General features: G+C 46.8%; 1 protein-coding gene across 3 annotated transcripts in view; it reads left to right on the plus strand.

Annotated features, from left to right (window-relative positions):
• Positions 1–3,019: 3,019 nt before the first annotated feature.
• LOC146210314 (uncharacterized) overlaps positions 3,020–14,994 on the plus strand; it is a 29,594-nt gene continuing 17,619 nt past the window's right edge. The window contains exons 1-2 of one of the 3 annotated variants that reach the window (XR_014708857.1): positions 3,020–5,111; positions 12,895–13,003. Coding sequence is in view for 1 of the 3 variants with exons in the window: in XM_084609320.1 (XP_084465446.1) it covers positions 5,076–5,111; positions 12,895–12,981 (123 nt within the window). In the remaining 2 variants the exon portion in view is untranslated. The remainder of the gene's footprint in view (positions 5,112–12,894; positions 13,004–14,994) is intronic. The other 2 variants (XM_084609320.1, XR_014708855.1) reach the window with 2 other exon arrangements.

Consider the following 14,994-nt stretch of genomic DNA (forward strand, 5'->3'; position numbering starts at 1 on the left):
TCCCTCATACTCATATGACGTCAGTGTTTCATCCTTGAAAGCTACATCCGGACTGCCACCCCTCTCTTTACGTCGTCGCATTGCTAGCCTCACCCTTTATCACAAATGCTTTTATTCTCCTCTCAATCAAGCACCGTATATCACCGCCGCATCACGCATATCTCACCGCACCAGTCATCCCCTTCAAGTTGCCCGCCCACTATCACGCACTGCTACGTTTTCAGCTTCGTTGTTTCTTCGAGCAGCCACGGACTGGAACGGCCTACCCCATGACATCGTCGCCATCGCTTCAACATCTGCTTTTCAAGAACGCGTAACAGATCACCAGATCGCGCAGATCGTGTTGGTCTTGATCGCCCAGCTTCCCCGTCGACCTCGACGCCGTCCTCAACGTCCTTCTATATTTGATGGAGGTGCGGCCTGATATCCTTGCCTCACGCTGCAGCTTCGCACCCGCACGCTCTCGGTAGATCGTATGGCTAACAACGAACACTCCCCGGTCACCCCGATGACCCCGCCGATTGTCTGCTCTGGCTCCTTACGCCAGCGAGACCCTATGCTCTTCAGCGGGACAGACGATACTGACTGAGATGACTGGCTTGCTTCGTACGAGCGAGTGAGTTCGTACAATAAGTGGGATGACGCCACAAAGGTAACAAACGTCATCTTTTATTTGACCGGCATTTCCAACTCACCCCCCTTCATGGATCACTGCCTTGTCGTGGCGGAGGGGCTTGCGAAACTCGATGAAGTCGTGAGCTCTGCTGTGTAGGGCCACCCAAGATAGACAAGTTACGGCAGAGAGTTCTGACAAAATGTGATTCACTGGAGAAGGTAATGGCAACCCACTCCAGTATTTCCTGCCAAGAAAACCCTATGGCCAGTCACAATACCATTATCGATATGGCACCAGAAGATAAGCCCCCCAGGTTGGAAGGCGTCCCACATGTTACTGGGGATGAACAAAGGGCGATTCCTAGTAGCTCCAGGACGAATGAAGCGGCTGGGCTAAAGCCAAAAGGACGCTCAGTTGTGGTTGTGTCGGGAAGCGACCGGAAAGTCCGATGTTGCAAGGAGATATATCACATAGCAACATGGAATGTAAGATCTATGACGCAAGGTAAACTGGATATCGTCAAGCGAGAAATGGACAGATTGAACATTGATATCTTGGGTATCAGCGAGCTCAAGTGGACCGGAATGGGAGAATTTAACTCCGGCGACCATTACGTCTTTTATTGTGGGCACGAATCCAAGAGAAGGAATGGGGTCGCTCTCATAGTAAACAGAAGAATGGGCAAAGCAGTGCTAGGGTACAACCCCAAAAACGACAGAATGATTTCACTTCGGATCCAAGGTCACCCTTTCAACATAACAGTTATCCAAGTCTATGCACCGACCACTGCTGCTGAAGAAGCTGACGTTGAGAGATTTTATGCGGACCTACAATGCCTTTTAGACCGCACCCCATCATCAGACGTCGTTTTTCTCATAGGAGACTGGAATGCTAAGGTCGGGAGTGAAGAAATATCCGGAATTACAGGCAAGTTCGGTCTTGGTGAGCCAAATGAAGCTGGGCAGAGGCTAGTAGAGTTCTGTCAAGAAAACAACCTGATCATAGCAAATACTCATTTTCAACAGCACAAGAGGCGCCTGTACACATGGATTTCACCGGACGGTCTGTACAGGAATCAGATCGATTATATTATTTGCCGGCAGAGATGGAGAAGCGCTATACAAGCAGTAAAAACAAGGCCTGGGGCCGATTGTGGCACCGATCATCAGCTTCTTGTTGCCAAAATTAAGCTTCGATTGAGGAAAGCGCAGAAAACTAGAAGGCCTTTCAGGTATGATCTGGATCAGATTCCATTAGAATATGCTGTGGAAGTGAGGAATCGATTTCAAGAATTAGATCTAGAAGACAAAGAGCCCGAAGAGATGTGCACTGATGTTCGTGATATAATACAAGAAGTTGCTACTAAGGTAGTTCCAAAGCCAAAGAAATGCAAAAAAGCAAACTGGTTATCTGAAGAGGCTTTGCAAATAGCTGAGGAAAGGAGGATGGCAAAAGGTATGGGGGAAAGAGAAAGATACAAGGTGCTCAATGCGGATTTTCAGAAAATAGCAAGGAGAGATAAGAATGCCTTCCTGAACATACAGTGTCAAGCAGTTGAGGACAACAGCCAATTAAGGAACACAAGAGCTCTGTATAAGACAATCAAAGATATCAAAGGAAGCTTCTGTGCTAAGCTGGACGTGATAAAGGACAAACGAGGCAAGGACCTCACTGAAGCCTCAGAGATAAAGAAGAGGTGGCAGGAATACACAGAAGAACTGTACAAGAAGGACCCGGATGTGCAAACCCAACATAGGACGGTTGTGATTTCTGATCTCGAGCCGGGCATCCTGAAGAGTGAAGTTGAATGGGCCTTAGCCAGCCTTGCTAAGAACAAAGCTAGCGGAATTGATGGTATTCCAGCTGAGTTGCTTCAAAACCTCAACCACGACGCTGTTAACACACTGCATACATTATGTCAAAAGATTTGGACAACCCTGCAGTGGCCACAGGATTGGAGGAGGTCAGTTTACATCCCCATTCCAAAGAAAGGCAGTGCCAAAGATTGTTCCAACTACCGCACGATCGCGCTTATTTCGCATGCTAGCAAGGTGATGTTAAAAATCCTGCAAGGTAGGCTGCAGCAGTATGTGGATCGGGAGCTTCCGGATGTGCAAGCTGGGTTTCGCAAGGGCAGAGGAACTAGAGACCAAATTGCCAACCTTCGCTGGATCATGGAAAAAGCAAGAGAGTTCCAGAAACCCATTTACTTCTGCTTTATTGATTATGCGAAAGCGTTTGACTGCGTAGATCACAGCAGATTGTGGCAAGCTCTCCAAGAGATGGGAGTTCCAATTCACCTCATCTGTCTCCTCAGGAACCTTTATGAAGGGCAAGAGGCCACAGTCAGAACTGGGCATGGTCTTACTGATTGGTTTCCGATTGAGAAAGGGGTGAGGCAAGGCTGCATACTGTCGCCCTGCCTATTTAACCTATATGCAGAGTGCATCATGAGGAAGGCCGGTCTGGACGAGTCTTCAGCTGGAGTGAAGATTGCTGGAAAACGTATCAACAACCTTAGATATGCGGATGATACCACTTTAATGGCAGAAAGTGAAGTAGAACTCAAGAGACTTCTGATGCGCGTACAAGAAGAGAGTGAGAAGTTTGGGCTTAAACTGAACATTAAAAAGACGAAGATCATGGCGTCTTGCCCTATCAAGTCCTGAAGCATCAATGGACAAGAAGTGGAAGCTGTGACAGAATTTCTATTCTTGGGCGCCAAGATTACCTCGGAAGGAGACTGCAGCCATGAAATTAGGAGACGCCTGCTTCTGGGAAAGAGAGCAATGGTTAGCCTTTACCGCCTAGTAAAGAGCAGAGACATTAGTCTACCAACCAAGATCCGTATAACCCGTGCTATGGTCTTTCCAGTTGTGATGTTTGGATGCGAGAGTTGGACTGTGAAAAAGGCTGACCGCCGAAGAATTGACGCGTTTGAATTGTGGTGCTGGCGAAGACTCTTAAGAGTTCCTTGGACTGCCAGAAGATCAAATCAGTCGATATTGTCGACCATAAACCCTGACTGCTCATTGGAGGGTCAAATTCTAAAGTTAAAGCTCAGCTACTTTGGTCATCTGATGAGAAGAGAGGAGTCGCTGGAGAAAGATTTGATGTTGGGAAAGGTTGAGGGTCGCCGGAGAAGGGGTAGGCAGCGAACGCGATGGTTAGATGGCATTCTCGAGGCATTGCAGATGAAGCTATGTGATGTTAAGAAGATAGTGAGAGACCGGAAAGCGTGGCGTGACATGGTCCATAGGGTCACGAAGAGTTGGACACGACTGAACGCCTGAACTGAACTGAACAGATCACCTTCAATGTTAAATTACCATCGCTGTTTGTTTTCCTCACTACAAATGTAATCCCACCCCTTATGTAACACCCCCTGAAATGGGGGCCTTTAAGGAATAAAACTGAACTGAACTGAACTCATTAAAGAAGCCTAGGTGGTCGAAATTTCCAGAGCCCTCCACTATGGCGTCTCTCATAGCCTGAGTCGCTTTGGGACGTCAAACCCCATCAACCAAACTAAACCAATTTATCACGTCGCCTTCCGCTCAAGTATTCCGTGTAAGAGCTAGAGGAACTTAGGTTGGCTCCTTGAGGATTTATTGATTTCCAAGAACCAAGAATTTATCTTAAGGAATGGGCGTGTGTAATTCCTAAAACATTTGCATCGAGAGAAAATAGGTAAGGATGCTCCATTTATTTATGATTTGGCTGCCAGCAGAATAGCAGCTGTTATTTTTATGCATGCACTATACTTTACTCTTGTAAAATTTCTTTTGGAAATATAGAGAGGTTTTCCTAAAGGGAAACAGACACCAGTATTAGTGGCCGTAAAAGGCCTGCTGTGGGCTTCCTCTGTTTAGACTTGGGAAATGTATTTCAATTCGCTTGGAAAGTCTGCCTATAAAGGCTCGTTCTCGTGATCTAACCCTAGCGCGATTGACAATACCATCACTGTGATGGAAGCGCAACCAAAGTTCTAGTAACGTCATACCACAATAAAGCAACCTACTATGAGTAATACCTCTGTCACACGAGCAGATTTAATGTCATTCGGTTTCGGTGCTACACGGTAAAATATGTCATTTGCAAATGGTAGCAATTACAATCAGCTACAAAAAATACTCCACTTAAGGAGCATCAGTGCGCATAAAAGGCGTCTGAAATCACTCTGTAACATTTTAAAGCTGATCAAAACATTTCTGTACGATAATTCAAGCGAAAAACGTTACTTTTGGCTGTGCTGTAGCACTTTAGCCATAAAAATCCAAGCCAAGTATCGAGTCACCCAGAAATCCGAAATATGTAAACAAACAATATGGCTGAACACAGCGGAGCGCGGATACACAGTGCGGAGACGCACGGAGACACGTAGAGCATGCAATTGGCGTCCAAACTGTGAGGCGCTCAGTCAAAACTTTAAATAGTTCCGAGATAAACATACGGGGAGATGCGGTTACCAAGGAACACAGAGCCCAAAATGATCGTGAGTCGCTGCCATTACTGGACCACTGCTGTGACCGAGAATAATGCCGTTCCGCGAGAGTCTGCAGTGCTAATAATTTTACACCTAAATTAACAGGTTTTAAAACAAAACCTTAGAAATATAATTTTTAAATTTCAATGTGCGCAGAATATTGTCACGTAGGGGGGACAAGGTCGACGACACAAATGAAGGGGTCGATGATTGCACTAAAGAAACTCTTTATTTGGGCTGACTTGCGCCCGCAAAAGAGCTAAGCAACTCGGCGGCGGCGATAGAAACAAACGTGCTCTTCGATCGTCGGACAAAGAATGCTCGTCACACTCGGCAACGCTCAATTTAAAGGCTGCACAGAACAATCTAGATAACGTCGCAGACAGCTACCAGCACGGGCTGGAACATTTGGAAAGACACCCAAGTGGCCAGAACCTTCGAGACAGATCTCGGTGCATCTTGCGCTACAACAAAACTGATAAAGGTGTGACTCGCGACATCGAGCATTAACAAACAAAGATTACGGAACTGATACGCGGTCCAGAATCAGAGTGATAAGCCTGTATGCCGGCGGCTGTTAAAAAACAACAAATACTGTTTTGAAGGTTTCGCGGCAATATGTTGTTGCGTTACTTGTTTCTGCTGCGTATCTGGCGTCAAGAGTACACATTCGGTTCGCGATCGAATGCGAATGAGTTCCCCAAACTCATTCGATGAAGAATGTCATTCGAACCTAATGACATTAAATTTTCTCGTGTAGCATGGGAATAATGACATTAGATGCTAATGTCATTCGATACGAATGACATTAAATTTGCTCGTGTGACAGGGGTATAATACCCATGCCACACGGGAAAATTAATGTCATTTCGACGCGCTGCTACACGACCAAAGCTAATGTCATTTGCAAATGATGGCAATTGCGATAGATACACAAATGTTGGTGCGCCTTTGAGAGAATGATGAGTGCTGTGAACGAAAACAGCCTTTAAAGTCATATTTATGCCTTGCATGACTCGTAACTAACCTGTTGATTACGAAGTTAGCGACTGCGCCGGTTGCGTTTGTTTACGAAAGGGTAGGGAACGTGCGCGCGTCGGTGCCTGGGTGTGGAAAGCGGACGAATTGTTTCAACAACGTACCTTTTGCACACTCCAAGTGCAACACGTAAACTAGGCAGTGGCTAGTGTATTGACCGACGACGCTTTTTTGAATTTTCGAGTATCGCCCGACGGCGTAGCGCACCACAGCCCCGTCGAGTCTCGTCATCGCAAGATCGTTTGCTGGGCATAAATGCCCGTCGAAAAATGCCGGACCCCAGCCTCATCAAAAAAGCAGACAACAAAATAGCATCACTTGCTGCGCCGGATCCCATGACCGAAACGGTGCTGCCCGCGAGAGCGGTGGACGACGGCGCTCTAGCCGTGCGCTACGCCCTAGTCGTCGCTAGGCCTAAACGGTTTCGCATCGAAGCCACAGCGGACGGCGCGTTGGGAATAGTCATGCCTATTCATGGAGCTGCTTACTGTAATTTCAATGGTGTCATAAATTTTCTGACGGTAAACGGAAGGTGTAATTTCGGCGACGCATTAGCATTGGAGCTACGTACTACGTACAGCACGAAATCGGATGAGCTGCCTCACACCGGCGCTGCGGCTGCTACGGGGCTGCGAGTAGAAAATCGCTCTGGTTACTTATCACCGATCCTCAGTAAAGGTTATTTTGGAGGTTCCTTTATCCAACCGCGTATTATTTAAGGTCAGCAGATTTTGACGTTTTCTGACGGTGGCGAAAGAAAACCACTGTGCCTGCGCCCATGGACTGCGGCAGCCGCGGCCATTGCCGCTCGCGCAGAGTACGGTGGCTGGTAGCGAGGGTTCGATATTTTTTTTTCGCGATGCTATTTGGCATGTTTCACATAATTTATTGACTAGCTACAAAATTGTAAATGCACAGTAGTACTATAATGCCTGCGGCACGTTTGCAGTTTATTTTGACTATATATTCTCGCTGAGTCTCTGGTGTTGAGACAACACATGCCCTCGTTAGTCGCATTCGAATGAGTTCCTGCTGCCACACGGGAAAATGTAATGACATTCGATGAAAACGATATTAGGCATTCGAATGAGTTCCTCAAACTCATTCGATGCCTAATATCGTTTTCATCGAATGTCATTACATTTTCCCGTGTGGCAGCAAACAAATGTCATTTTGAACAAGTGTCATTCGATGGAAATGACACTTGTTCAAAATGACAAGCCTTAAGCAAGCCTAGAAGCTCGAAAACCTAGAGCGCAGTTGGCACATCAGCGAGCCGCTTCGGCTGTGCGCCGTCGCTCGCTTGCTAGTTTTTCTGCGATTCTGCTAAAGTAGTCAAGCTTTTTGGGCTTTTGCAAAGCGCTTCGGATCGTCACGTAAATCTGCGATGGCGAAATTTCCCGTGTGATCGTGCTCGAGGCATCCGAACGGTTGCTCCTGCCGCGACTACCATATCATTTTACTAATGTGCAGTTTGCTTCGCTCGAGTAGATTCGGAGATGTTCGCTCGGTACGATGCGCAAGAAAAGCCTGAATTGACTTCGTTCAAGCTATCCAACACTGGAAGAAGCTCTGCTCTTAGACTATGGTGGCTACTTAGACTCGTACCAGAGCAGGCGGTGTTACCCCTCCTTTCAACCTCATTGTTAAATTCCTCTTGCATAGAATTTGCCTCTTTGGCTAGTGGAACAAATATGAAATTATTGTCCGCATTCTGTGCTCATTGTCGCTGATCGATGCGAAAAGCAAGGCGCCCGTGCGCTGTGCGATGTCAGTGCACGTTGAAGAAAACCAGGTGGTCTAAATCTCCGGAACCCTCCACTACGGCATCTTTCATAGCCTGAGCGATTTTGGGACGTTAAACCCCATAAACAAAACGAAGTCATACCATGAACAAATAACCATAATAATATGGTAATAAGCAACCATATTTCGTGAAACGTTACAGTTTAAAGCCGCGCTTTAACAAATTCGTACGAACGTGCTTATGTCATGGGTTCGATCCCCATCTTCTGCAACCTTCTTCCATCCTAGCGATGCCACGTGATCCCAATCAGTTCTCCGCTGGTCCCATATTCTGAGTTTGCGCCCGAAGTGTCTCACCTGATTGGTCGAAACGCCAATACAAAACCACATCATATTGAAGGGTTTCCACCAATCAGATTACTCGAGATAGCGACACTTTCGATAACAACGCAAACTCTGGGCCAGAGATAAGCCTCTAATTTGGGGCTCACAACGCACGAATAATGATCATATATTGTTGAAAAATGTTTCTCGGCTGTAGGGTGCTGAACGACAACAAAATTAACGTGAATGGCAAACTTGAACCGCGCATGTAATCTTGCTGCTACCCCGGTGAAAAAATATTTGACATTTTTTCAGCGATGCTACCGTACATGCGCAGCCGTGGAGCGGCCGTTCTCGGAAGATGTTCAGAATCTCGTCAGATTATCTTGTACCCATATTAATCTAAAGTAGAAAACTGTGATACAATGTCATACTAATGGCAAATGATTGCGGATGGCCATGTACCCTCTGTTTAAGCATTTCATTGAATTTTCGCGAATGTTTCTTGAGTTCTGTCACAACTTGACCGCTCAAGTACAGCCGCATTCCAAGCAGCCTTTCTTGGCCTAGTCGAAAAGCAGTGCATGCATGGGGGTGTCTAATTACATCGTTATCATGCATCCATGCTAGTTGTTTACCCTGTGCGTACAACCAAAAATATATTGCAGGATGCATATCTGAGAATGTATTGCACTTCTAACGCGCTACCCATTTGCGTGGTACCATCGAATGCCCCCCTTACGCGTTTTAGACGCGACAAACCTGTCTCTGCGCACTCATGTCCTGTCTAGCAGACCGTAGTCTATATCCGAGAGAGGGATCCTAGTAGATGCACAAAATTGACCCAGTTAACTTTGTAGCCACTTAAAAAATATGGCAGGCCCGAAACAATTTGTCTGAATTACTGTAGTAAGCTAAATGAAGGTAGAGCTCGTCAATTCGGTTCAGCCACATTTAAACTCTACCAATTTCGTGTTTTACGGTTCGAAAAATAAATAATGAAATTGGAAAGGACTTGAGGCAGTAAGAGTAGGAATTGAAAACAAATGAAGCGCTAAGCCCGACCGGCAAACTGCGCTCCACAAATTTCACGCTTGGGGAATTAAATTAGCGGCAAGTGAAAGCTGCTTCATAGACGTCGTTCACAGGAGCTTGCCTCGATCCGTTGCAGGGCGTACAAAGAAACATTTTACACCAAGTGCTTGAAGCGAATGCAATGTGTTTGAGACAGCGCGCTACGATTTCTTCCTCTGCGCCCCAAATTATATAGGAGAAAGTTGCTTCCAGAACTCAAGTGATGCCGCGAACCATTTTAATTTTCCACGTCATGCAGTGATTTCACAGAGCCTTCCTTACCGGCAACAATGGAGCGTCGGAAACGAGACGTGTTCGCATTTTCCAAACTTTCCGGTGTGCAGGGACTCTCGAGGCGCGCGACGATCGTCTGCGATGCCTTTCGTAAGGAGGGTGCTTCAGACATAGGCTGATGATCTTCAGTTTGTCATCTAATCATTGTTTTACATGCACTGAGTAATAGAAAGGGCTTAGGTGGACTGAGGCGCTCACCCTAAATGATCAAGTAATAGTCTTGTTTGGGCGAGTTGGTTCATCTTTGAAAGGTTACGTATACTTGCGCGAACAAGACGGGACGCAAAAAAAAGGCACATATACGACATGTACGGAGCGCACCTTCCAACTGGTTTTAAATTTTGAAAAGGCCGATACATTTATACCGGCACTGAGCAAACACAAGAAAAATAAACACGTAGCATCCCGCCGCCAAGTGTTCCGCCAGATAGCAAACGTGTAAAACTGATATCCTTCGATATACAGTAATCAAATACAAGAAAAGGCCACGACACGGATAAAAGGGAAGATGAAGCATGAGTGAACGATGAACAGATAACATTTCTTAGCAAAAGCACAATGAGCAATTTTTGCACATTGTACGAGTTTTTCTTTTTTGTTTTCTTTTTTCTTGTTTTTATTTCCTTGCATTGCTTTTGATAAGAAATGTTATATGTTCATCGTTCACTCATGCTTCATCTTCCCTTTTACCCGTGTCGTGGCCTTGTATTTGATTACTGTATATCGAAGGATATCAGTTTTACACGTTTGCTATCTGGCGGAACACCTGGCGGCGGGATGCTACGTGTTTATTTTTCTTGTGTTTGCTCAGTGTATCGGCCTTTTCAAAACCAGTTGGAAGTTGCGCTCCGTACATGTCGTATAGACCGTTTACAGCGAGTAGTTCAACTCTTCCCTAACAGGTGGCGCCACTAGGACGGCCGTCATTGCTGGCCTTCGGAACGCATCGGCGCGCAGTGCTAACTGCATGCTGCTGTGTATCTTGTGTAAGAATACCAGCTGACTTTTAAACAGCGTTGCTTTGATGCAGGTGTCATCTGTATTATCGAAGTATTCTGCGAGGAAGTAGAGCTAATGACCCTGTTGTTTATTGGCGGAAGAACAGAAGACGCTTTCTACATAAGGTGCACATCATGGCCTAGGCAACCGTTTTTCTGGGAGATGTATCACGAGTTCATGTTCCTTGCTGGGACAAGAAAGCGCCTGCGAATTGAAGAGAATGGCTATACCTCACGCCCCAGCTCGTTATAGCACCGGCTGTAGCCATGGCAATGCGAGAACGACCCTGACGTTTTCTCAGGAATTGGATATTGAGTCTTTGCACTGCTGCCGAGTTTTTTTCGCAGGGCGTTAAGAGGTACCTTGACGTTGCTATTAATGTCTATGCAGTTATACGAATTGATTGCGCAGAGAAGGAAAGTTAGTGTGGGCATGTAAGTGGATCTGTTTACTTTAATTAGGTACTATATTCCCTAGGATATGCGGGATTGAATCTTGGCCTCGGCGGCTGCTTTTCGCTGCAGTCAAAAACCCAAGCGCCCGTGTTTTGTGCGATATCAGTGCACATTAAAGAACCCCAAGGGGATGGGAATTTCCGCAGTCCTCCACTCATAGCCTGAGTCGCTTTGGGACGTAACACCGCACAAACAAAACCAAACTTTAATTAGACAAGTACTGTTGAAATACATGTAATAACTGCTGCTTTTATGAAACTAATGCACGGGTCAATGATGAAATTTACCATGATAAGATTTTTTTATATCCCCGCTTGCTTGGGCTGCGTACTGTGCGTTCTGAATTCCGGTGCAGTTTCCAGTCACCTTCGCCCGAGCGCAGGTGAACGCCGCTGAGCGCCTGATGCGGCCTTCAAGCAGCGTAATAGTCTTTTGAAGCCAGGACGTTTACAGGAGATAAAATTATATCATCAACTGTCGGGGATTACACGCGTGTCCATATTGAGCAGTAAGTATTGTGCACAATGTTAAATGAACATTCATAATGCGTCTCAGCCAGCATAGTCTGAGCATGCGTTCGCCCTTTGCGCAAGAAAATTAAAAAAAAAAAGTTTGAGGGAATATTCAGTTTGTAATCTATTCAGTTTTACAGAAAGTCACGTTTTCCACAAAGAGTGCTAGAGAGGGAATTGATAAAAAAGCAAAAAAAAAAAAAGAGTCGACGGCTGATGGGTTTGTCGAAACGTTCTAGCCAATGCAGATAGTTAGGAGGATGCAATAAATGAAATACGTGGTTAAATTAAATATTTTTTAGCACCTACACGCACTATACCGGAAGTTTTTCGGCTGTCTACAAGCTCGTTGTCCCCAGCGATAGCGGGTACGCCGCACCGTGCAGCCGAGTACTAGCGCGCCGAAAGCCGTCAAACTAGTCAAACCAGAAGGCCCGAAGGCCAGCGATGGCGGAAGGGTCACATGATCAAATATGGCAGCGCCCATGCGCTCGCGCTGTAAAGGGTCTATATGCGCCTTTTTCCGTGTCCCGTCTTCTTCGCGCAAGTATACGTAACCCTAAATGAGGGATTTAATAGTGAAATCAAAGAAACTTGTTATTGCACAAAAGCTGATAACACTTGCCATACATTTTACGGTCGCCATCTTGGCTCGATTGGGGCATTGCTTATAGTATCGGCCCGAACTGTAGGTAGCGCCACAGTCAGGCCAAGGTGTCGACCGCTGGAAGAACAGCACCTGTGCGGACCTTGGGCGCAATTCCAGGTTTTCTTGACAGCACGATTCAGTCGCGCTGTTCCTTTCAAAGATTGCACCGAGAATTATCTCAAGGCATTGTGTTAGTCGATGTAAAGCAAAAAATGGAGGACATACTTGTGCGCCCTAGCTGTATCTGCAAACGTCCCTTGTGCGAGCGAAACCATGCGCATATGATCGCAGTCCGCCTCTAGAGCGTTTTTCGCGAACGTCGCCAAAGTTCCCCTGCATGTAGGGAAAGTTAGAAAAATACGATCACGTCTGATGCTCTATTGTTGCAGGTAAGCAAGGCCTTGTAATAATGGCTCGATGCTTAAAGCTAAAATGATTCGCAATGGTTTCATTTTTGAAGTTTGAAAGCCAAACCCTAGTGCCATTTACGGTTGGCCATCACTTTAGTCTAGCTTGTAACGTCCGTGCGCGTGGTAAATTCGAGAGCAGACTTATTTAGAGCTCTAGTGCGGTGTGTTGTGAAATAAATCCTAGCGGTTAAAAGTACTTGTTTCTGCGTTTCTTTCAATGCAGTTGTTTAGTTTGGTGCAAACACTGAAGCCCAGTACCTGGTGTAAAATTTTGCTTCGTTTGATCTACAGGGGACCTCTCTAACGCTTCCAGAAAAGCTTGCTCACGTCTGTACCTCGCGACGTGAACTCGAGGCGCGCCCTTGGCTTCGCGATGCCGTGAGTCTTCCGTCACTTGTAGGTAATACAATTTCTAGGCGTGAAACGGACCGTTTTGAGATAGGGTTTTGCCCTTCACCGGTCTGGCTTGCTGCTTTATTTTCTTTGCATGCCGCTAGCTCCAACTTTAACAGATGGTCCGGCCTTTTCACTTCGGTGCATTATTCTAAGAGCCGTGAAACACAAGTGTTTAGAATCAGCAAGCGCGAAAGTGTGAAACTCGGGGAGAAAAAATGGAATCGCCGCAGTTGAATTGTATGACGATGTACGTTTTTGTGAGCTATGTGATCGCATCGAAGTTGAATGTAGCACTCACGAAACGTTAGAAGAAAACTAAGCCTTAATGGGACCGAATCCTTAACGGGGATGTCGTCTCAGCATCGAAGCTGTCATTGCCACTCTACAGTTTCGAAATTCAAGGCTGCGTTTCATTTAGACTGCGAAAGCATTGAAATCATGCCTCCCGGTTTTCGCCATCTATTTTATTACAAAAAGGCACGTACACTAGCGTTGCCGAGCTTTCTGTTTGCCATGACAATCCTGAAAGAACAACCGGTTGCCATGCATCGCCAGTAGACGCAGCTCAAATGGATCAGTTCTCCGTCGATAGGATCGCGGTGTGGCGCAATGACGTGAAATTCGCCGGTGCTTTCACAATGGTTAAATTGCACTGGTGAAATATCTACTATACGGTTCCGTGCGCATCCTATTTCATCTGAGAATAGTTCGCGGCTGCACTAAAGCGTGAGGTCGATTTGGTGATAATTGATGAAAATTGTCGGTAGTATGCGGAACTGAGCGCTGCTGGGTACAGCCGAGGGACTCAAGAGGGGAAGATATTTCGGTTTACATTATACGTGCATACATACGTACTGTCACAAGCTGCCTCACATATAGAGTGGAAGTTACGGTATCTCCCCTCTCATCCGAGCATGCTTCTACATGATTTCGGGGCAGCGACCGGCCAGCGCGCGTCCTTCACGGTGGGCCGAGCGCAACCAGCCGAGAGTACAAAAAAACATTGCCCACGATTAGGTTTTTTCCTAATGCGAAATTTGAGCGCAGCTCATCAGTTGTTTCACCTTTTCGATAAATTGAGGCAACGATTTCTAGCAAGACACGTATGTACAATTACAGACAACTTTTTTTTTAATTTTTCACACGTATTCTTTCAAGAAACACTCCACTGACAGTTCTTGGCTGTCATGAAAGAAGCTTTGTGGTCGGAGTAATGAAGAGAGCAATTGAGTTATCGGCAGGTTGCGGGAGGCAGCGCGTGGGTCCATAGGAATGTTGCGCGACGAACAGGTAGCAGCGACCGACTGATGCCGCTGACGCCGCTAGCGAGTGAGAACGGGATGCACGCACCGTGATTCGCTTAGCAGGTCGGCGTTTCGGCAACCGGAGAGTACCCTCGCCGCCACTTAGGAAGAGGGAGGGAGGGGCTCCTCCTCTTTCTGCATGGCGGCGACGGCGTTCTACGCAGCACGTTGTCTTGACTCGCCGATCACTGCTAACGCTGCCTCCGGCGAACCCCCCCCCCCTCCTTTCCTCGTGTTCTCCGGTTGCTGCGCGCGCTCCTGCCCACATCGTTCGCCGCTGAGTGTAAACCCCCCCCTCCCCCTCTTCCTGCGAGGCTCCGGTTGCCGAAGCGCCGGCTCGAACTGGGGGGCTGAAAGGAGGGCGGAACTGGTTGCGAGGCCGACGACGCCGCCGCAAAACCCAGCAACGGGCGCCACAGAGCTGCGCTGTAAAAGGTAGACCGCAGCACGCCCGCGGCAGTGCGTTCTGGGGAGATGTAGTGATGTAGTCTTTCGGCCCACTCTCGCATCCGCTCTCTCTGGGAAAGCTTCTTGTTTTTTCACTCAGTCCGCGATCAACTCATCATTTCTTCTCTTGTTGTACGGCCGCCGCTACCGATCAATTCTGCGACGCCTCATCGAACAAGAAAGCCGTGAGAACTCCTTTTTACTGTCGGTTAACTGAATATTGTTTTCGCCTCTGTTTGATCTG

The sequence above is a fragment of the Amblyomma maculatum genome, chromosome 1 (assembly GCF_055883805.1).
Source record: "Amblyomma maculatum isolate TAMU_Amacu chromosome 1, ASM5588380v1, whole genome shotgun sequence".
Lineage (NCBI taxonomy): Eukaryota > Metazoa > Arthropoda > Arachnida > Ixodida > Ixodidae > Amblyomma > Amblyomma maculatum.